Source organism: Strix uralensis, chromosome Z (genome assembly GCF_047716275.1).
Source record: "Strix uralensis isolate ZFMK-TIS-50842 chromosome Z, bStrUra1, whole genome shotgun sequence".
In the NCBI taxonomy this organism is placed as follows: domain Eukaryota; kingdom Metazoa; phylum Chordata; class Aves; order Strigiformes; family Strigidae; genus Strix; species Strix uralensis.
Window position 1 is genome coordinate 6,438,422 of NC_134012.1, and position 24,309 is coordinate 6,462,730.

At 37.8% G+C, this 24,309-nt stretch overlaps 1 protein-coding gene across 3 annotated transcripts in view; it reads right to left on the reverse strand.

Moving 5' to 3' along the window:
- Positions 1-24,309, reverse strand: part of VCAN (versican) — a 116,261-nt gene that overhangs the window by 18,492 nt on the left and 73,460 nt on the right. For all 3 annotated transcript variants that reach the window (XM_074856023.1, XM_074856022.1, XM_074856021.1), the window contains exons 8-12: positions 13,157-18,673; positions 10,899-11,012; positions 8,393-8,506; positions 1,294-1,452; positions 450-532 (exon numbers count right to left, since the gene is read on the reverse strand). In XM_074856023.1, coding sequence (XP_074712124.1) covers positions 450-532; positions 1,294-1,452; positions 8,393-8,506; positions 10,899-11,012; positions 13,157-18,673 — 5,987 coding nt within the window. The remainder of the gene's footprint in view (positions 1-449; positions 533-1,293; positions 1,453-8,392; positions 8,507-10,898; positions 11,013-13,156; positions 18,674-24,309) is intronic.

Sequence of the window (24,309 nt, forward strand, 5' to 3'; positions counted from 1 at the left end):
CAACCTCCAACGATACTGGTGAGGCTCCTTTATGTACTCTCACAGGCCCACAGAACTCAAGAGCTTGAATGCCATATCCTCGTCTGAAAAATGCCTTCTGCTCCTTATACAGAAGGGAGAGGAGAATTGACATATGTGTCCTAATATAAGACCAGAAAAGCACAAACCAGCTCTAGCAGAGACTCTTAAACTACAGTCCCAGACTTTTTGTTTTCCTGTTTGGAAGCTTTGAGAGCTCCCCACATATACACTAATAAGAACTAAGAATAAGATTTTAGAACTATACCACAAAATAGTAGTTAACCGGAAACAAGAGTTTGCTGGCTGTGTCCTTGTGTGCATATTTAGCAACTGCATTTTTTCATGCAGTTTACCTCACTGTTGGTGGGAATTTGATAAGCCACCACAAAAAGAAATGAATGAGTGATTTAATTTCAAAGGCATCTTACCAGTGGGCTACCATCAGTCCAGCGGAAATCACGCTCAAACATCTTGTCATTGAGGCCAATCCACTGGTAGTCATGCCCAATACCTAAGGAACCAGAAGGATATTTTTATTAACTTTCCCATAAATGGAAGAGATTTCACCAAAGAAAATAAAAAGAATTTGCACAAAATGAATCAGACATCCTGTTCTTAAGATTCTTCTACTCATTATGCAAACAACTATTTACAGGCTGTTTTTCAGCTTTTCAATTTTAATTTGGAATGTCTGTAAAAATGCAGATTCTCATCTAAGTTTTAAACGATCCTGTCTCTTCCCTCCTGATGACGTTTCCCAAAGAAAAGTTTCCTACCTGAGTGTATCTGAGGGGCAGGAAAAAAAAAAAAAAAAAAAAAAAAATAATAAAAGCATGTATTTTAATCCACATTTTTCAAGTTTTGGTTAGGCCGTGACCAGTGTTGTCTAGATTTTGCGGCACAGCATACAGTAACTATTTCTTTATGCCTACCTAATACAATATATGGTGGTATGGTCATTGATGTCTGGTGCACAAAAAATCTAAAGCCTGCAGAAAGGAATGTTTCATCAATTTCCAATGCCAAAACAATACTTCCTCTTCTCTTCCTCAGAAATAAAGTATTTTCTATGTAACAAATAATAACTTAATAGTGATAGGGAACTTACACTGACTGCAAATGTAAACATGAAGAACACAAAGTGTGCCTTTTAAACATTCTAAAACTGTATCTTAAGATGGAGATGTAAAAGCTGAGTGATCAGGAGAATATTTCACTCACTCTGAACCCTCAGTGCCTGCTTTTCTTTAGAGGAAACCTAGCAGTACATACGGTTCACAAAGATCTGCTCCTCATGAGACAAGATGCTTGTCAAGTGTGCTCCCTGGAGACGGCATTCCCGTTCAGCCGTGTCCCATGTACGCCGATGGGCAAAGTACTTGTAGCACTGTCCTTGAAACTTGTGCCAGCCATAATCACAGGTCTCTGTGTCTGTGACAAACAAATAAATCACATCTCTGTCAAAGGACGTGAAACACAGGCACGTTTCACGCAAGTGGATGGATTTTCTGCAGAGCAAAGGTTCAAGAAGATACCCACTCATCAAGCAGTACAAACACAAACAATCAACACATCATCCTTGAGATCTCATTACATTCTCAGGTAGTTCTGTTTACCCACTTTCAGTACCAAGCTGCAAGAATATTACTTATGTAAGGAGTATAATTGCAACTAGCAACTTTGTGAGCTTCCACTGGTCAAATTTTGTTGTATCTGGGCAATCTCAGGAGGACATCTTCAGTCCATAACTATGGACTAATAAAATGCCTGGATGTTGGACTTCAGTTAGTCTACCTTTCATCTGAGTTTTCTGAGTCTGAATATGGGAATGGGAATTTTTACTTGCAAGGGCAAATAGTTCTTTGAGTGACTGTACTAAATTACCTTGGTTTGGAAGAAACTGATAACTAAAAATAATAGGAAGGAAAGTGTTTGTGTTTGTTCAGTCCACAGATGCAAAGCTGTGGTATTATCTTTCTGAACTTACCCCTCCAAACCCTCCTCCAAAACCCATCTTCCTTGACAAAGTCTAACTTAATAAGCTTTAAGCATCAGTTTCTAAGGAAGGCTGTAAAGCTGAAATACAAAGTAATGAAATTCACATTGTCTATGCTTGTATGAGGGATGGTACTGATAAGAATGCATAATAGACAGAAGTTCACATCAGCCAGTATATCCTGTCATCTAAAAATAAACATGAGCCTTGGAACAGTAACAATCCATGGATTTGACGTTAATTATTTTGTCAAGGTTAGGCAGCTGTAAACAGAAGAGATGGCAAGAAACAACAAAGTTCCAGTTCCAAGTTTGCTTCTGCACCAACACTGCAAAAATCAGTATTAATGAGATGGGCATAACAAATATGATGCCTGAATGTGTTGTGCTTGATGATGAGAAGAACTTGTCACTGAGAAGAGAGAGTTTTAGGGAGGAATGAGAGAAACAATAGGGAAAACTCAGACTGGTTTGAGTTATGGCAGGTGAAATAGCATCTTAGAGGACACTTCAGCACAAGATTACAGCTTGTTTCAACTACAGCCAGTTCAAGCTATCTAAGTACATGATGACTCACCTTGAAGGGCCTCAGCTACAGGATGTTGAAGAACGGAAATACAAAGCTTGGCCTTCCCTACTCCACCCACCAAAGAGGAATTCGCTGCTTCCCACCAAGTTTTATCCATCCCCAAACAAAACTGTGTCTGAAAGCAACTGTCTGGCCTTTCCAGAGATACAGATATCTTCTGGGTATGAAATTGGATTCCTTATTTTCACTAAGTCAATATAGTCAATAGTCAATAACATGCTTTGGCCAAAGGGACTCTTTTTGCATTAGTACAGAAAATGACAAATATTACAGAATATGTCAATGACATATGACTGCAAATTCTTTAACTATAATATTTCTTAGGTTTGAGCAGCTACCAACTGAAAGACAATTGTAGAATAATTTTTTCACAACGCAAGACTAGTTCTTAATTCATAGCAGGAAGAGGTCATTCACATTCTGAAGCACCAAAGTGTCTATTTTTAAAAAAAAAATTTATGTCTCCCAAGATAAAAACTAGATTTTACATGTACATAAATAGATTTAGAAGTGCAATATATCACTTTAGAGGCTTACCAGAATTTCTCTTACAATTCCTGGCAACACTAATAACATAGCAGTCATTGTCTTAGGAGTTTGGTATCAAAATTGTTTTCTAAAAGTCATCAGTGCAGACATAAATGTACCAAATACAAAGGCATAACAGAGCTTAAACTGATTATCTCTCTTCTATTTTCAACAAGTTAAGCTGTAGAAAACTGCTTGTGCCTTGAGTAAACCCAGATATGAAAAAGGAATGTAATCTATACTACCAACTTGTTAGCTTTTTATCTTTTCCCTCTTTGTATTCTGTATGAGGTGCAAGCTGCCGATAGAGCTTTAATCTCTGGCATCTAGGCCATTTTAAAGTTTAGTCTGCCTTTGACTTTCTAGCACATATGTTTAACCACACTATGCTGACTAACAGTGCTATGTCCTTTGTGAAGGCACTTAAGATTTTATTATTCATCTTGTTCAGGGACTCCCTTGTCCCACAGGAAAGAAGTCAGATAATAACAAGCAGCATTGCATGCTGAGAAAATCATGGCCAGAGAGCATTTCTAACTATTAATAAGCATTTCTAACTAATATTCTAGCCTATTCTAACCAAGCTTTCCCTGGCTTCTACTAGGGAAGAAGTGCACGATTTGAGAGAAGATCTGCTGAAAGGCACATGGGGGAGGCAAAGAGGTTTGAAAACACAAAATCTAGAAGAATGGGTTCACAGAATGAGGTATGATGGCCTAAGCATGAATTGTAAATAACAAATTTTTCATCTTAAGATATGCCAAACGGTGACATAGGTACTCTTAGTTGAAATGTATGCACTGCAGTGCACATACAACTCCTCCCTCCTATCCAAAATAGCATGCTGTTTTCCAAAAGAGAAAAGTCAAATTTCTTCTGCACCTGTCTGTAGCCCAAATCTACAAAGACAGAAAAAGACAGAGCTGATGGCTATAAAATACATAGGACTTTTAGAAGGGGAAGAGAGGACTGAGAGGATTTTTTTTTTTTTTTTGAGAGGAGAGGTGGATGAGAAGAAGGGAAAAAGGAATGGGGGAAAGGTGAGTCAAGAGGCTAGCGGATGAAAAATGCAAACCAGGCAATAAAAATGTGGAAACTGTTTCATCTCCACAGTGCTTTGTCCCAAGTGTGTGTATCTTGCTACATTAACAAAGCTGAAAGGGTGACATAAAGGTAAGGGCTCCATATGGTTATAACTTTTTAATGCCTTTACTGAACCAGTAAAGTCTAATTGCAGGTGGCTGTAAATTTTCTGACCCGATCACATGTAAGCAAAATAGGTGCAAGCACTTACTGAATACAATACTCCATGTTCATTGTATACTTATCCAAGAAGGTAATGACAGCTTTTCTCAACCTTATTCCAGAACCTGATGGAAAGACTGAAACCCTACTTGATATATTTATGATGTTTTAAAAGTTGTCTCACTAGTCTTAAGATTTATGACAATTTACAGGCTTTTTCAGTGATGTGTGCAAGGAGTTACTTACACAGCTTCTGTTCTCTGTAACAGCAATTGTATATATATAATAACATCTCTAAACACTGCATTAAAAAAAAAAAAAGGTTCTCTGTAGGTTTAATACTTAGATAGGTACTGTTTTTTCAACAGCTGCATTAAGCTGCTGACAATAGGTCCCTTGTCTTTAAAGACATTCCATAAGAGGCTTAAAGAACATAAAGACTGAAACACAGATACTAGAACATAATGAGAGTCTTACTCAGCTGTGAATTTTATCTGTGACTGTCTGCCTTCAGCTAATGAACAAATGCCTGAGACCCATTAGCCCACACATCTTGAGGAGAAACCATTTCTCTGGTAAATATTCAAAATAATCTGTTCTCAGCTGAAAGACATCAGCTAGAGACCATCTGTTTTCAGAAAGTATCTTTGCACTGAGCCCTTCTCAAATACTTCCATCCCCAGCTACCAAGCCCTCGGAACAAAGTGGATTAAATGAGACCAGCATAATCACAGACATTTGAACAATGAACTTGGGTTATAAAAAAACATTGTTCCTGATATGATGATTAAGAAAACCCAGTTGTTTTGTTTTCAGAACCTGGACGACAGCAGCTGGTTGTATTATCCCAAGGAAGCATGTCCTGTAACAAACACATATGTGCCATTTTGGCACACAGGTCCATGCATGCAGCTGCGTTTGGTAAACAGGCTAGCCTAGGTGTGCCTGCAGAGATCCCGCAGAGGAGGAAGCCAAACTTAAGTTTAAAACACAAACACCGTTCCTTGAAAGCAGGTAGTCACCAGGTGGAAAAGCAAAAGGACAAAAAGAAAAGGAAACTCTAGTCAGCCAAGGAAGGAAGACGAAAATCTAAACAAGTGCACGTCCAATTCTCATAAAAAACATTCTTGAGATTGGGGTTCAAATTTCAAGTCTCTACCATTTGTTGTTTCCCATGTAACTATCCATGAAGTAAGGTGCTCCCCACCACAAATACAGATGGCCAGATAATGCAACAACAGCCGCAGGCTTTCATACACCCCAGTGGTCCCTCGGCACTATTATCTACAGTTGGTTCCACAAGCCTGGTGTGAGACAGGGTATCAACCAAACCTCTTCTCCTCTTTCCCCAAACATGGAGCCTGCAAAGCAACGCTTCAGGAAGCAAAACTGGGAGGATCTGATCTCTGGGCTCATTTATCTGGACACTGAGATCTTTCATAAGGGCTTTTCACAGAGGGATGGCAATGGAAAGACTGATGGCTCCCCCAGAGTAAGACTCACATCAAGATCCACTGTAGCCTGCACTCCTCCTTTGAAAAAGTTTTTGGGATATTTCTGCATATTAAGAAGTGATACTCAAATGTCACCAAGTAGCATGCAAAATACGCATCCGTACTTTGAAAAGATACATGTGCTGGGCAAAAGAGGGTATTATCTAACAGAGGTACTCCACTCACTTTTAATCTAGTTTGAACCAGAAGTGATGCTGGCTTACTGAACTACCAATCTAGTTTAAAAAGGAAACACCCTCAGCTGCTCTATTTCTAACATCAGACAACTTTAGCTCTCTTCAGGAAGAAGTTCCTGGGCTCAGATTGTCTGCTGAACTGTTTCCACCTGGCAAGAAAAATGGCTGTCAGGCAGCCAGTTACAGCTCACTGAGTCTCAGGATTGATTTCCCTCACCCTAGGTTAGATCACCCTGAAGGCTCCTCAAACTTCTACCACCAGCTGGAGCTCCCTGACGTGCAGCTGCACTGTCCTCTGGTCACATCCCCTCCTAACGCTGACATAGGCGTAATACATCAGTCAAAGATCCCTTAGTCTAGAAAAGTCTTATGGGGGCATTTGGGTGAAACTCTGAGCTCTACGTTTTTTTCTGCACCAGTATTGTGGGACTGGGACACAGTGCAGTTGTCTCCTACTTTGAGCTTCATTTCCAGAGGCAATGCAAACTCACTGCTTCCATTCCCTTCCATGGCATTTTGAATACTCAGCACCTAAGAAAGCCCTTCAGTTTGACTTTTTTCGAAGCTTTCTAAAATGAACAGTATATATTGGAAACAAAAAAAAAAAAAAAAAAAAAAAAAGAGTAATGAAATATAATCTCAGTGTGCTCAACTCCACCTTTCCTGTGGCACCGAGGTACGCATTCTGTCGTTCTGGCTGGTCTTTAAATCTAGTGAGGTCAGGACTGGTGCCTTGAAATAAAGCCTGCTTGCCAGACAACCGTGTCTGAATCGCCAACACAGTTTTATTTTGTCTGGTGGAGTGGAAATTTGGCACTAAATGCTTTTCCCAAGTCCCAAACCACTGCAGGACTTTAAGTGGAGGAAATTTAAATTCCAAAACTCAGTGAGTAGGGCTCTGGTTCTGATTGACAAACTAGGAAATGTTCCCATTAACCACCTAAAATGCGTTCTCAGGTTGGTCATAAAAAGCAGCTTAAAGCTACCAATGGTACTCAGAGCCACTCGCTACTATGGATTTGCTGGAATGAAGGGGAGGAGGAAGTGAGTGAGAACATTTCTTTTGTTGTGAAAAAACTGTCAACTTATAATTTTGGAGAACAGATTCAGAAAATCCTTTCAAATTATAAGGTTAGTCAGACTACTGAAAAAATTAAACGGTGAAAAGTGCTGGAGCTGGTCAGCTTTCAGGGTTTTCAGCTCTAAAAGACAAATCTCTATACATTGAGCTGCAAGAAAGGCAGTTTGCAAACTGCCTTTCACTGAAGATGAGAAACAAACATGAAAATACACAATATTAATTAAACAAATCCAAAGGTTTAGTTCATTCACCTGTGACCAAAACCATTCAGCTGAAAAAAAAAAAAAAAAAAAAGTATTTTCATAAGCTTTAGAAAGTACACTTTAAAACACCATTTCTTTTCCCCATGGAAATGCCTTCATTAATTTTACTGACAGAACAGATTTTACTACCCTATTCCTCCTCCCACATGCACATATTGAGTAAGCATCTTGCACTGTAAATATTTCTTGTAAATACAGTGGGATTTCTTGAAGGCAATATTCTAACAATTACAGAGACTTGGATGTTTAATTTGATTTCAGTTGTCCAGTTCAGAAAGCCTTTTACGACTTCATTGTGATTGTCATCCTGCACCTACTTTTCCTAAAATAATCAGTTTGAAAATTCTGGGATGAAGTTTTCAAGCCTATGGTCCCCAGAGGATGGATATATAATCTGGCATATTCAGTAGACTATTCCTACTTTCCAGTGATGCTTGTTGGAAGTGATGGGTTCTGATATGTATTTTACACCATATATAATTTTTTAAGACAGAAGCTTGGTCAGAGAGTAACTCTGCTCCCACTCATTATCCCAGAAACATCACTACAGTAATGAGAGAACCTTGTTATGTGTCTTCCCAGTAAGTTGCCAATATGAGCAGGCTGTTCTTGCCTTGGAGACACCTGAAAGCCATGCAGCTGTTGTTATTTTGACACAGAAACTGCCCAATATATCAGTTTATATTTGGTGCAGCAATAATGTGACTTCCAGTCAGGTTAGCATGTGGATAGACTTTGCTCTCATCTGTCTGCAAAAGATGGTGCAGATGTAACCTTGAACAAAAAGTCCCAAGCCATAAATCATGGGAGTCTAACATACGCAAAAATTATAATCTTTCCTTATCAGTGATGACTTCCCACAGATTTTGACAGTTTCTTCCATCCTCTTGTTTTTAGAAGGCTTTGCCTAGTTACTCCAGAAGGGTGTTGAAATGGAAACGGATGACCTCGATCACCATAGATTAAAGAATACACCTTACCTTGTTCACAGAGAGCACCTATATAGCTTGGCAAACACAAGCAAGTAAAGGTGTTGAGGCCATCTATACACGTGGCTCCATTCCGGCATGGGTTAGACTGGCATTCATCGATATCTACAACATAAAGATAAAAGTGTTTTTATAATCCACCCACCTCCCAGAAGGGAAATGTTCTTCAGCATTAGTCATACTTATTACTAGGATCAGTTCAATTCAGAAGAATGAAGTATTGCAAAAGATCCAAGCGACTGGTTTATTTGCATAATAACTGATTTCACCATGCACAACCTTTCTTTCTCTTCATCCACAAGCCAAGAAGCAGTTTTCTCAGGAAATGTGACTTTACTGATCCACAATTTTATATCTAGCACTCTGACTCTTGAGTCAATTTCTGAAATCTAGACCTTCAATTCCTCATTGTGTAGATGAGAAAGAAGTGATACTGTGTCATATGTAGTATTTTTCCCATACTGGTGGAAAATTTGACTTGTGTGTGTGACCATGGCACATAAAACAATCATCAAGTACTGGAGACCTCAAATACCTTCACCAATCTCAAAACTGGAAATTTTGTCATATACCATCAAACAGGCTGATAATTTCAGTCTGCAAAGCAGCACGCTCTGGCATCTTACTGGTTTACATTTCTCATTTCTTCCTTGTCTAATCTTATCAAGATAAGGACAAAGCATCATAAAGACAATCTCACTAAATCACCAGTCAGATAGTAACATTCACAGTCATGCACAGGTCTACTGCTGAACCTATGGCTCCAGAGTAAATAGGTAACATTTCTCTCCCCCACTCCTCTGTCTGCTAAAATACCTTGTCTTTGTCTTTTAAATTGGAGCACCAGTTCATGTAATATAATTACTTTGTGCATGTGTCTGCACAGGTTATAAGCTAGTATGTCTCTTTATAAAGATCATATGGTGTTTTCTAATGAGCGCTGTTCCCCTGAAACAATCACAGCTTAAACTTCAATGCAGATTTTTCAGACATCTTAGTCGCAAGTGAAGGTAGTGATTGACTATTAAAATATAAAAGACGTTAAACATATGTACAAATCAACAAAGAGTTGTGCAATCCTAGGAATAATTGCTGCATCATATGAAAGGTTTTTTACAAAATATTTTTATTTAAAAAAAACACTGTTCAAATTTTATGCATGGTCTTATTTGTTCCAGTCATTTAGAAAAATTTTAAGTCAACATTTTATGCCTTGTATACAGAGTATCCCTGAATCTCAAGTCAATGTTTTATGCTTATATTCAGAATATCCCTGAATCCAGGGCTAGAAATGCTGTGGTTTACTTTCTTAAGCACCACAGAACATATTTCGATATAGCAACTGGCCATGGAGAGTCCCACTCCAATTCATTAATAAGCCACTATGAGTTCTAGGGGGCAAGAAGTGGCCAGATTATTCTTTTGAAATCCTGAAAAAAAAGAGAAAATTATTATCTCTGACCCCTGGTTTGCAGCCAGGGGATGCCGTATTCCTTGACAAAGAAGAAGATTTAAGATACAACATCTATAACTCGATATCTAGCAGTAACAACTCACTAGGGAACTAGCCAACTCATCAATATGAGCTGGGAAAACAGAAAAACACTGGCTAATTGTTTTTTTAATCACATACTGTCTTGCAGAACACAGATAAAAGCATAGTAATCCTGACAATTATGCTGCACTGATATCAACCTTTGGGCTAGGTTTTTTTCTCCCAAGCTATATATGATGAGCTGAACTCATTTTAGCAACACCACATGGGTTTTTTTCTTTCAAATTTGGCAGGCAACTGTGTAACAGGCAAATCCATGGGAATCAGGGAATGAAACTTACATTTCTAAAGTCTAAACCAGCTCTACACTACACAGCCAAACTACCACTTTTATCACAGTTTGGCTTTCTGGTTGGAAGGAAAAGCTGTTTTTTCTGAACTGTACTGGTGAGTGTCCTGAAACCCATAGTCATAACAGGTAAACACAGATGTCACTGGCAGCCTGAAGAGGCCCTCAACTACAAGAGTTATGAAAAAAATAATTTGTGCCAAAGATGTATATGACTATGATCATATTTACAATTTCCTTGAATTGTAAATCATGCTGGCATTCAGTGCTCTTTCCCAGTCACATTTGGGATTAGCTTATTTTATCACCCTTTCAAATAATTACACAAAGCTCTTAAGAACTATCCCAATTATTAATGTTTATTTGGTTTTATTTGATGTATTTATGAACTTAATATTATGAATTCTAGGTCATGTAGTTCATTTACAATTCTCTTACACCTGTACAAGTACAAATCTGTGCACTTTAAGGGGAGAGAGAAAAGGCGTAAGTGGACCTCCTTAATTTTGTTGTTCTCTCCCTAAGTAAGTTCTCACTGTAGAGTTTTTCAAATGTCTATGCATTCTTCAACTTCAAAACACATCACTTCTGCAGATCTCATGTATGAAAACTTTATACTCAACTTAATCAGTATCTAGATGGCATCAGCTTACCTAATTCACACTGCTCGCCGTTGAAACCTGGCAAACATGTACAGATGTAAAATGAACCACGCGGATAGCAGGTACCACCATTAAGGCAGGGATTGCTTTTGCATGGATCTTGGCCTGTTAACAAGCAGAAAAAGAAAATTTGCTCTGTAGTTTCAAGGAACTGGTGTCTTTTTGACTTTTTTGGAAGAAGAAATCTATCTTCATTTCTGTATTGATGTTGAAGGCTTTACTGTAGTTACAGAAACCCTGTTAACGTAATAGACCACTGAAAATAAGATAGTTTTGTAAAATAATAAAGCTTATTTTCAGGCATCACTATTTTCAACTTTAACAACAACATGGAATTTACTATGAACCACTATAAATAATTTTCAGAATTACATCTTTTCGTAGCAATTTGTACTATATTTGGCAGTCATGATATTCAATTGAGGATTTAGTTTGCATGACATGACAATTAATTATAGCTGAAAACAGTTAAACATATGCAAAATGAATGGAAAATGTTTTTTTTTTAAAAAACAGGGTTAGTTTATGTAGAATGATTGGGTACACAGAACATACTGGCTGGCTGCTGTTGTTTCACTTCGTTATATTTAATCAATCAATGTCCGTAAAGTCTTATTTCTTTGAAATGATGTTTTCACACATGCATATTTCCCACCTGTCTTTCTTAAAAACACATTTCAAGAATACAAATAAGGGTACTGAACACATTCATAACTGAACTAAACATTAAGATAAAAGCTTACCTGCTATGAAATCCTCAGCTGTGATGGGACTTGTTATTTAAACAACTTTTCCTTGCAGAGCTTTATGCCTTCTAGTGATGTTTATTTCAACTGAGTTTAGATATTTGCATTTGATTTAATGCCTAGGAGCAATCACTCACACAAACAAGTATGCACTAGATAACCATTTCTAAGTATTAACTTCTCAGAGTTAGAGGGAAATCATGAAGACAGTCTTTCTGGGATACAGGTAGAAAGCTCTGGCTTTGAAAACTTATAAAAAGGGTAAGAGAGTTCTGTAACCTAAGTTAATTCAGAGATATTAAAAAAGTTTAGATATTTGGTTACGTGTTTCCAGAAGAACCTGACAATGGTTTATGAAATAAAAGATAACTAACATCTATTTTATTCTTGCAAATTAGACATTCAAAGAAGTCTTCTTAACATACCAACTTCCCTATCTAGTCACTGGAAAGCAGAATTTTCAGTTGAAAGCCTCCAGAAGAAAATCTGTCCACAAAAGTTTGGGATTGTAATTAAATGGGCAGGATCTTACTTTGGAGGTTTTGAAAAGAGTCTGATCACATCCATAAAATAGGGTGCTTGTTTTAGCACTGCTTCACTGAAAGTCGTAAAGGTAGGGCTATGTTAAGCACCTAATGATGTTTATTGTGTGTTTACTGTCTGTTTGTCCTCCTACTGACTGGATATTTTCCCAGTAAACATTTTCAAATTGACAGTTACTTGAATTATTTGAGGAAAAATAATAGAAAACCCTATAAAATTAAGCCAGTTCAGTTCTTTCCTCAGCTATATCTAGATAAAATATGAAGTGATGTTACCCATACTGACCCTACCTGCATCATCTGTGTATTTGGTGAAATGGTGCCTAATCACCATTACGTAAAACAAAATACTGTGGTAAATGACATCTACCAAAAAGTTCTGCAATTTATAAGAGACATACACTGTATCAACCAGTTAAATCTACAGACAGACTGAAAACATGAAGTCTCGGTTTTCTTTTGTCTGGAGAGTTATCTTGTAGGTTAAGAGAAGTTAATTTTTATACAAAATTCTCACCTTAAATTGCGCACTAGTTCTGCTCCCTCAGTCAACAGCAAGATGTTATAAAACAACCCTACCTATAAACCAATTGTATAAATGCCAACACAGAAAAGCTATCAGACAAAGTTACCTGTTGGAAATTGAAAAATTAAATAATTACAGCTGAATTCTCTACCACAATCAATTACCTTCCTGTCTTTTAGAACTGGCTGGTCACCTCAAGTCTGATCCAGAGCTCCACGATGCAAACACTCAGGAAAAGTCACTGAGCTTGAGTTTTGGTACCCCATCCTCCTTCATTTTGTAGGGGTTACCATCATGCTGATTTCAAGGCTTGAGGCTCACGAATTCTGTTATTTCACATGGTGCTCTGATTATCATACCTCTTATCAGAGTTAAGACACACATTTACAAATATCACAACAAACATATACAACAGTGATCATATTTGGAAGTTACCTGGAATTTGCACTGCTGTGCCTTCAACTGAACCCACACTGGTGCCAATCAGGAAATCTGATCCATTAGTGACTTCCGGAAGGGAAAATGATGAAGTTACAAGTTCAATAGTATTTGGCTCCTCAGAGCTTATCGTTGATGGCTGATTTTGATACGGACTGTTTCCAGGGTCAGTGCTGTTTGTTGCAATGTTAGAAGAAATTGTTGTGATTTCCTCCTGACCAAACAAAGTTGATTGTGTTTCTGTGCTTCTATCCAAAGGTTGTGAAGATGAAGCTAGCATTGTAACTGCTTCCTGGTCAGGTTTCAATACTTCACTTTCAATACTATTAGGTGAATCTGAAACAGGGGTGGAAAAAAGCCATGGGATCTCTCTTGTAGTACTCCTGTCATCTTCTTGATGGGGGTTGTTGACTCTCCCAGAGGAAGCTTCAACTTCCACTGTGCTAACTTTTGGAGCATCTGTGCTCACTCTTTCTCCAAAATTCAGAAAATCAGTAGGCAAGACATGTATTGATGGAGAATCTCCAGAAACAGTAGCTTCTTCCTCAACAGCCAAATCAGTTACAGAGGTTTCTGTCTCCTCTATCCTGTCTGTTACAAGTCTATTAAAGTGAGGAGTACTTTCAGTAGTTGTGCTTTCTGAAATAGGCTTGAGAGAAAACTCCAGCAGAGAAGACTCTGTTCTGTCGAGAAGTTCTGTAGTGGGTGGTTTATATGTTGCCGCAATATCAGAACTAACCTCTTTGAAGGTTCCTTCTGATGAATGATTGGACTGATCTAAATCCTTTGATGATGATGTACTTGGAACGACTACCTCGGGATACTCAGATACTCCATTAACCAACTGAACAGTTACTGAGGATTTAGGAGTTTGAGGTACAGAATAAAAGCTCACTGAATCTGTTTCTTCATACTCTGCTGATGCTGATTTTGTGTTTGTGTATACTGTAGGATGATTTTCTTCATTCTTGCTAGATGATACCGTTGTCAGCTGGGATGTACGCTGTGTGGTGACGATACTTACATCAAGCATGTCAGTTGTCAAAGCCTCTTCTGTCTCGGTAGTTAAAACTGGTGTAAGAGAAGGAAGCACAGACTGCTTATCATCCAGTTCATCTTGGCCCATTCCAGAAAAACCAGAGACAGAGAATGTTTCACTTTGATCTGCTATTACTCGATTGTTTGCTGAAGTATTCAGTTCGTAGGTATCTTCTGTTGTACTTGTTACAACATGTTTAGACTCATGAGGCACACGAGGGCTTGCCAGTGATGGTACCGTAGGAAGGAAAATGCCCAGTTCAGAGAGTTTAGTAGTGATGAGAGTTTCTGTTGCAAACGTCATGGCATTCCCTGAAGGCAAATCCTTGTCATCTGATTTTGGTCTGTGCTCAGCTGTTACTGATTCACTACTTGGCTGACTGGAAGTAGTCAAAGACAGACTATCACCAGATCCAAGTGTCTTCTCTTTGGTGATGGAAAATTTAGGTGTTGAATCATATTTCTCCCCTTCAGCTGTCATACTATCATCACCGCCATATGTTGATTGTATGACAGAATTTGGCATTGTCTGCACACTTATTATATCTTCAGGCATTGATTTTGAGTGATCCATGTCTATAATAGTTGTTTCTTCTGAAGGGATTTGAAGTCGTTCTTCAATTAGTGTAATATCACCATAAACAGAAACATTCAATATAACACTTCTTTTATCATCAATCATGGGAATAATTTTCTCATATATCCCAGTATCACTTGTTAGTTCTTCTGATGTAGCTGTCTTTGACTGAACTGCAGATGGATGTGCCATGATCTCTTTTTCTTCTGTAAAAAGGGATGCTAGTTCTGTGACCACAGTCTGTGATCCATCTATTGGTGCCTCTGTTGTCATAACTTCAGAATAAACTTCCCCAGGAACACTAGATGAAGCATTTAGTTCCACTTTTGACACAGGGGGTACTGACAAATGAGTAAACATATCAGGAGAAGAGGAATCCAAAACACCAACCCAGCCAGATCCTTCTCCAGAACTTTCAGTTAATACTCTGCCTGGCATTTTTGTTGTTGATGCTACAAGTGATTCTTCTGTTTCAGGATTAGGAGTTCCACTTAGTATGACAGAAACAGGAGTTACACCATCTTTAATCAGCAAATGTGAAGTTTCCTCCTGAGAAACAACTTTAGAAGTAGCTGTTGTCCTATCTGTTTCATTTTCTCCTCTTCTATAGTTAGTTTCCTTATTGTGAGGTTCTTCAGTCACAAGAAAATAATGTGTCATCTCTTTAATCTCTTTAGAGATGAAGCTTCTGGAACTCTCTTCTGCTAAAGCTGGGGAACTGGTGATCACTGAGCTGGGGAACTGATCTGTTTCTGACAGCAGCTCAGTTACAGCACTTGTGACTTCTTCATTAACTTCAGCATTTGATTCAGTGCTTTCTCTTTCAAAGTCTTGTGTCTTGTCAGTTGAAATGTTGGGTCTCATACTTGCAGGATGAGAAGTTTGAGGACTTGAAGTACTCATGATTTCTTTGACAGACAATGTCACTACAGAAGGAATAACAGCAAGGTCGTCTCCCGATCCTTGTCCTGAAAATAATGGATCACCAATGAGCTCATTCTTTGTTAGCTTTTCTTCTTTAGGTGTCAGGAGTGACCTGGGAATATCTTTCGTAGGGAAAATATTTTGCACCAACTCCTCCTCTTGCTCTATGTCTGTAACTGGAGAGCTTATGTATGTCCTTTCAATATTTACAGGCTCAGTTACTCTGTCATCATTAAATGACAAAAGTATTTTTTTAACAGATTCAGTTTCTAATTCCTTTTCTTCTGAATAAGGACTGACAGTTGGAATATTTAAAAATCCCAAATGTTCATGGTTAGCCTGTGTACTTTTAAAGAATGAGTCTGTTGTTGTTTCTTCAGAAGATTCTATAGCTTTTGGTGAAATTTCCCTTGGCCTGTCTTCCCCAGAATGTGTATCATTCACCAAAGGAATCTTTGTAGAAAAAGCTCTCACTGTTAGTTCATCAATTGTTTTCCCTTCCATTCCTATGTCAGTTACAGTTTCCAGTGTGGTTATTTCATGTTCAGTACTTGTGACTAACTCATCAGGTTCAGTAGTGAAGGCATGATCCTTAGATGGTGTGCTCACAACTTTTTTGTCATACTTCTCTTGTGTTTCTGGTCTCCCAGTGGGTGAAACTGCTGGTTTTGCAAAAGATTCAATGAATGTGTCTGCTTCTCCAGATCCTTGGTCAATAAATGAGAAATGACTTCCAAGTATTTCTTCAGTAGGTCCATTAGACATTAGTTTTGTGGTACTGCTGTCACCTTTGAATTCTTCTCCAGAGCCATGCTCAATCAGGAGAATCTTGCCTACTGAGACAGTTGAAGAACTAACTTTTGCATTTTTGCTTTCTGCAGATTCAGCTACTGCTTTTATACTGCCAGTACCATGTGTCACCATGATGTCATGAGGACTGTTACTAACCACTGATTCTGGAGATGATGTGACCTCACTTGTTTCTAAATCTTCAGTTTTAACTCCTGGTGCAACATGAAATATTATCTCTTTTCTGGAATCAGGACTAGATCTTACTTCAGAAGGAACTATGTGAGTTGGTTCCGTTTCCTGGTTTTGTTCTCCGGGTTTTCCTGTACTAAACACATCCTGGGACGTCTGAGTTGCTACTCCAGACTCCTTAGCCAAGCCATCTGACCCAGTACTTGAAACTGATATTGCTGATTCATCTGTTCTTGCATGTTCTTCATACTCTGTTGTTGCGTTCATCAGTGAAGCATCATCTATGCTGTAAACTTTTCCTTCATGCTTTTCTGTTTGTGTTTCAGTGACAGGCCTTAATGGAACTGAAGTCAAAGTAGCAGACTCAATGATAACATCTATGTCTCCAGACCCTGAATCAATAAACGGGGAGTCAGTACTTACCACTTTTCTTGTGGGACCCCCTGAAAATATGTCTACTGGTTCTTCTGCTGATCCTTCATTTATAAAAAGCTTCTTCTCTCTCAAGAAAGGAATGGTGGTGACTTTTTTCATTTCAGAACTTACGGTACCTGTTACCGGTACTGTTTTTCTGAGCAGGGTGGGCTCTTGACTTACAGTTCTGACTTCATTAGTAGTGCTCCCAAATTCATTCAAGTCCGAATTTCCCTCTGCAGCAGTAGCTGAATTTTCCTGACTTGAATAAACAGTGGTCTGTATTTCTTTTTCAACTTCAACACTCTTTTCAGTTACAAAAGAGCTGGTAACTACTTTTTGCATAATAAACTCAGACACAGAATTGGTGGCAACAGTTACTTCAGAACTTTGATCAAAAGCAGAATAAAGAGTACTTATTCCACTGGGTAAAGCAGAGGTGATTCCTGAAATGGTTACAGAAATTTCTGTTGGCAGTACTGTGCCAGAGCCCAAAGAACCATCTTGCATTGAAAGTGTTTCTGTTACTGCTGTTTCTGTTGTCGTGGCTGAAGTTACAGTGATGTCCTCTTCTACATCTCCAGAGCCTTCTAGAACTGTAAAAGAAGCAGCACTCATCTCAGGCTTTGCTGTATGATTACTTGTTTCCAGAAGATTTTCAAGAGGGGAATTTGCATTAAGTTTAACAGTTGATTTATAATGATCTCCTGGAGCAGGGGTTGCCTCTTCTGGAATAAGATCTTTCACACTTATGCCTACTGTAGCAGTATTAAAAACTGCATCCAGAGAAGCAGTTACAGCAGAACTTTCCACAGTAAATGCATCAGGAGCAGAAGTTACACCAGAATTTTTTTCATCATCTTCCTTTCTTGACATTGTCACAATTTCAGAGAAGACAGAACTGGATAAATCAGATTCAGTGGACCCATCTCCAGAAGATTCATTAGTAATCAAAAGCAAGTGGTTTGTATCTTTAGTAGAATTCTCCTCAGTTCCATGCCATGTTATGGTCCCTTTATTTTTTTGCAGAGACTGCTCATATGAAGAAGTAATGGCTATTGATTTATCTGTTGTGGCAACTTCTGACTCACCACTGTAAACAGGTTCTAACATTGCAACATCTGCTGTTGGCTGTGTAACTTCAAACACCCCTATTACTTCTCCAGCTTTGCTTGGTTGCATAGTACCAGAAGCTTCAGTTTCAGGTATTATAAATGTGTTTGTTTCATTAATTTGAGAAAAGGTTACATTTTTGGAATGTGCAACGCTTTCAATTTGGTCACTTCTCGCTTCCTCAGCTTTTGTGCTCTTAGTTGCACTAGTAACTTGTTGCTTTCCATTGATGAACTGCAAAGCTGGAGGCGTTGTAACATCAGTAGTATTTTCACAGTCATCTTCTTCTTCAAACTCTATAAAGTCTGGAAAGAAAGGATCCAATATTATATATTCAGACGAATCCTGCACAGAGTCTGAAGTACAGGGTTCAGTCTGAGTTGATTCTGCATCAATGTGGGGTTCATCTATTGCATGAGGAAGCATGTGGCGATTGAACAGATCCAAAAATTCATTCACCGGATGATCTGCAAAAAAAAGAGAGCTTTTCATAATCCCTAAGTGACAGTAATGGTTGTGCATTATAGTAGACATATGAAGTACAAGTAATCCATCAGAGAAAAAAAAACAACAAAAAAATTCAAAATGAAACAGTAAATTCAGTGTATTCTTCTATTGACACAAAGTTAAATGCTGCCACAGTGTTTGAATTTCTAGTTGAAGCCTTTGTGAATATTGAACAAATTTATTATGTAGTACAGCCGATTGCCATGTGTGCTTAGTCCCAAACCCAAAACTGAGCTTACTTATCCTACGCTATTCAGCAGAGATAAGAAATGGACAAGATGAAAACCATTTTTAGACCAAAAGGTCCTCGTCCCAACTTGCAGCAACTGGTTCCATGGATTTGAGACACTAGCAAACCTTTACCAGAAATTGAACTTAGACAAAGCTAAGCAAGGCAAAGTCTAAAATAAAACAGGACATGTAGAATATGCCTCTGCATCGCCATTTATTCTCAGTATAGAGTAATTCAGATTACTAGGAGCACCATAAAAACTACACCAATTGCTCTATTCTTTACACTTGGACCGTAGGTCAATAAAGTCTCATTTTACAAAGCTGTTGCTATTTGGCATTATAAAGCATTATGAAGCAAATAAGAAAAAAGTCCCAGATTCAAAAATCGATCACCATTCAGACAATAACATAAAGTCCAGTTATTTTCTTCAGTTTATCACTCTTTTTGAATTATTTACACACTCCCACAGATCGCAAACCTCTCAAATTTTTGTCTAGGTGGCCAAGCAGATAAAGAGGAGGAAGAAAGTTCTAAGTAGACAAGGCTTTAACTGCAGAAACCCTTGTGAATTCCTCAAAGATTTAGAATCCCAAGTTCCATAGACACTTTTTAAATGTGACCTCTCAGCACAAACATTACTTCAAACCTTCTGTTCCAGACAATAGATGCTACTCTCATTAAAAAAAAAAAAAAAAAGGATACAACAGACTCAGAAAAAGGCAGAATTTCAGGCATGGCCAGCTGATCTGAAGCTGAATACTTTGTGCTGAAATCTTATTCCATGAATTTATTCTGAGTCTGTGTTTATAACCGTTTTGTCCAAAGCAAAATTACTGTTTGCTGGTATAAACTTGTGTACCCAATGGAACTCTGTCTACATCTGCCAGTAAAGGATATGAACCAACATACAGGATTCCTGTCTCACAGTGATGTCAGCAATGATTGCTCCCCAAAGAATATTTGCAGGTATTCTGGCATACTCAGTATATGATAGAGCGCAATTTTTAAGTAAATCTTCCTCATTAAAACTAAAAAGTGAGAACCTGACAGGTAAAGTATTTCATTAGTTTGAAGTAATTCCCCTGCATATGAACATCATTTAACCTCTATGACTACTGAGCCCTCAGAGACAATCAGGTGGTCCTTCTGGAAGAGAATATATTAAATCACATTAAACTGACACAGAGCACTGTTAAAAGCTTGTGATTCATTTTTCTAAACCTCCAGCTGAAAAGTAAATGGCAATTTCAAATCTCTTTTATAAAGAACATGTAATAAGGTACCCTGAATCCGAGGTTTTGATCTAATTGTTAAACAACTTGGGAAAAATTAAGATTCATGCCAGCCATACAGAGAATAAATCAGCCTCATCATTGTGTATTTCCACTAAAATATTCAGTTTGTACAGCACTAATCTCACTGTTCCCAATGCAACAAAAAAAGAGGTTGTTTTTAACGTCATTTCTGCCTGGCTGTTCCATACTGCCCCAATAAAGCCCAGTGTTTACTCTGTCCTATGACAACACTATTAGATGACTGTAGAACTGAAACTCCTTCTCTCTCCCTCACACATGCTTGTGGGGAGTTGTTTTATGCAATGCTTGTAAAGGGAGAATTTCTACCTGTTCCTTCCCCCAGCAGGTTAGAAATATTTTCAGAGGCTGCCCGATGCCACAGAAAAACATATGTTCTGCAGCTATTTAGAGTCTTCCCAGATCTCCCTTTCAAATTTTGTTCAAGCAGAAGAGCAAGAATTTAGTTATTATTTGTCCAAGATTTGCAATATGGTGTGGAGAAGCATGTCTACTAATATCACTTTCAGAACGCAGAAATTTTAGCAAACAGCGACGCTAGTCATACTGAGGAATCACATTTTCATAAAAGTAGAAACTCTGATCAACACAGAATTGTACACATTCTTTTCAAAACTGTGAATGCAAGATTACATGGGAATTCAATAACTGAAAGGGGAATGTTAAGTCAAAGCTGCTAGGGAGCTTTGAGAGTTTTGGATTCTCAATAAATTCACTATAAAATAACCACACCAACATACAGAACCGGAGAACTACATATAGAAAGGTCCATGGGCAAGAAAGATGGTTTGTACTGTGTGTACGGCGTAAGAAGGAATATGTATAAATAACCTGGTATATAGACTAATGTGGCATAAGGATTAAATATGATTTTGTACACAGCTGCTAAGATTGTGTGCACAAAGCTTGTAGCATGCTTTTGCACAGAACTACACATTAAAAAAAATTATAAAACCTGGATGGGACTGGATAGGCTGTAATTTGTAGGAGGGTACCATGACTAACAAGTTCTGACCAGTGTATTATTTTTGTAGCAGTGCACACCTGGGAGTCCCTCAGATTACTAGCTCACGCTAAATCATTTATGGTAGGTAATAAATTTAATGAACAACATCTGTTCCAAATTCACCTAGAAGATATATACAAAATCTTACATATGCAAAGATCTCTATCAGACCTTACTTTTACTTTGTTAGCTTTTTCAAGATCTCACATGCCACAAAGATCCACATAAAAGAACCTTAGTTAAAGGTATGATATTCCAATAATAAACTGTCAGGAGGCTCTTTCATTAAATACTAAAAGTTTTTGTGTGTTTTTTTCCCAAGAAAAAAATAACCAACTTTTAGGAAAATAGTAAAGAATCCAATTGATATTTTTTTTTTAATTAGAATTTCTTCTCTTTCTAGAGCTTTGATTATTCAGTGCCAGCAATCAAGTTGCCAATGCTTACGGTTAAGATCTATGGAAAATCCTCTCAAACCCCAGAGATGGCAAATAATCTGCATTACAATATAACTCATATAACGTATAACCTTGTCCTCTAAGAGTAAGTAAGACACCAGGGTAAAAACCTAAGTGCTGCCATATACGAATATAGGAGGAAAAATACAAATATAGGAGGAAAAAGTCTTATCTGTTGAACTGGTTTGTTAGACCCTTAAGGCAGACACGAACACTTGCAATAGTTTTAAACTGGCTAGACGTAGCTGACATATGTTGCCCCTATTTATGTTCATGTCCATTCCAGCTGCAGGCAAAGACATACAAACCTGAGACTATTAATAAGAGACAAAACGAGGACTTTAAAGGAAAGGAGTTTGGGTCCTAATTATGTTTATCAGTGCTCGTACATTATCATGACAAACAAGCCAAAAGGAGCACTCATTCAAAGAAGTGTTTTTTTTACTATGACTCCAAGAAAAAGAAAGTAAAAACGGGTAGCTAAAAGTGGTAAAAAGCAAGGGTTGTCAGTTTAGACTGCCAATCTGAACAAGTCCTAAAGGAGATTTATCAGCAAAGGCTCTTATAGAGGAAAGTGATGAGGTATGCACTGAAATAGAGATGGAATAGATAGGTGGATGAGTGTATATGCAGCCTAGAGTGCTTCTTAATCCATTTAATATGTCTGGATGGTTTAAATTACCTGTATGGAATACGCATCTATCTCAGTAACAGTCAACTATGTGCAAGAAATGGAAATCCTTCTGGCTTTTTAGCCACAAGAGGACTTGACTGCTACTACCTATAATCACAGAACGACTGACTGAGGTGGCATTAATTTCTATTACAACCCTTTTAATGACAATTGGTTCTAAACTTACATTAATTTTTCACTGGATCAAATATAAAAGTTGCCTCTATGCTACTGATGGACAAGCTAACTTCTGCACATCCAAAAAATGTGTAACACATAGTAACATTTCTTCTTGAGAAGATTTTTAATAATCTGCAAAGAACCCTAAAGGGCTTTTCCAAGATAGTTTCTGAGGGAGCAGGCAGTAAAAAGCATTTTCTCTCTCAGAAACCTTCAGCTAAGCAGCTGAAGAAGAATTAATAGAGAATTAAATAGAATACAGATTCTGATGCTTTCCAAACTTCCAAAAAACCAAAATATTTCATTCAGAAAACTTATGGATTTAGCATGGTTTTGTGAAGTCTCATTCAAAGTAGGACTGTTAACATCTAATCTGGTATCCTGCAGATAACAGAATTTCACCTATAAATTCCTGCAATTTGTCCATTTATTGCTTTAGAGCAACATGCTGAGTTGTTTGTGAGAAGGAATAGAGTGGAGTCTTTTCTTGAAAGACTAGAGGTCTGATAATCCCATGAAATTCACACAAAGATAATAAAATGTCCTGTGAACTTTGAATCAGTCCCTATATTTTGATTAGAATAGACCTAAAAAGAAAAAAACAATTTAAAAAGAAGACCAAAACCATGTCGGACTCTTTGTTTCAAAAGCATGCGTTTCGTTGCATAATGTGACAGTATCACAAACACCATAATGTTCACTACCAAGAACCCATATCCACAAGCCAGGTTAGCATGAAAAAATAAAATAGTTTGCATTAGTCAAATTTCTTCCTGCATTTGGTAACCAGAAAATTTCGGGTTTGGCTTCAATAGAATTATATCAGGGTGAATTTAGACCATAGTATGACTAAAATGTCCTTAAAATATTGTATATATGTGCTTTTGTATCAAATTTCTGCAAATGTAACTGTCAGCAAACTGTCAGTGAAAAATGCAATGGGGTAACTTGGAATGAAAATAAAAAATGTTTGGCTAGGGCAGAAAAGCAATAAACAATTTAATTTAAGATAAAAATTGAGAAAATCTAGGTTTTTTCCCTCCTATGTATACTTGTTAAACACTCCATTTTCCATGTTAAGTCACCTTGCTTCTTAATCACAGATATGTACTCTACATTTATTTTTATATGCCTCCTCTTCTTTACTACAGTTGGTCTGCACAGTACCATCGTCACCACCTCCTGCAGAACACTCCCATCACACACATGATGATAAAGTTGCATTCCCTGGCAAGAGTCTTAAGCATCACGTCCAACTGATTGGATGCTCTGCGATCAATTTCAGGGGTGTATGGGACTAGAACCAGGGGACAAGCAAAATACTGAATACCTAGCAGTTAGCACAACGGTTCTTCTCGTCACGGAAGAACAGACCATCAGCTTAGGCAGGCTGTTAAATGACAACTCAAGTCAGATGTCTCAAGCTTCATAACAGCTATTGATCAGAACCTTACTCGTTCAAAAAACAGTAAGTCACTGAAGGAACAGATTGTAAAAATATGCTATGAAAAGCACACTGACGGCAATGAGGACTGAAGGCAGACGCATGAATATTTATCTTCTCATTTTTGTACATTCATAGAATTTGCTGCCGATTGACACTGCTGTGAAAAGCAGATCCAAACAGAAAATCCACAGAATAATTCAGTAAACACGCACATTGTGTTTGATTAAGAGTCTTTGAATAACCTAAAAGAATGGCTTTAATGTGTTATCTCAAAATCCCTGCAT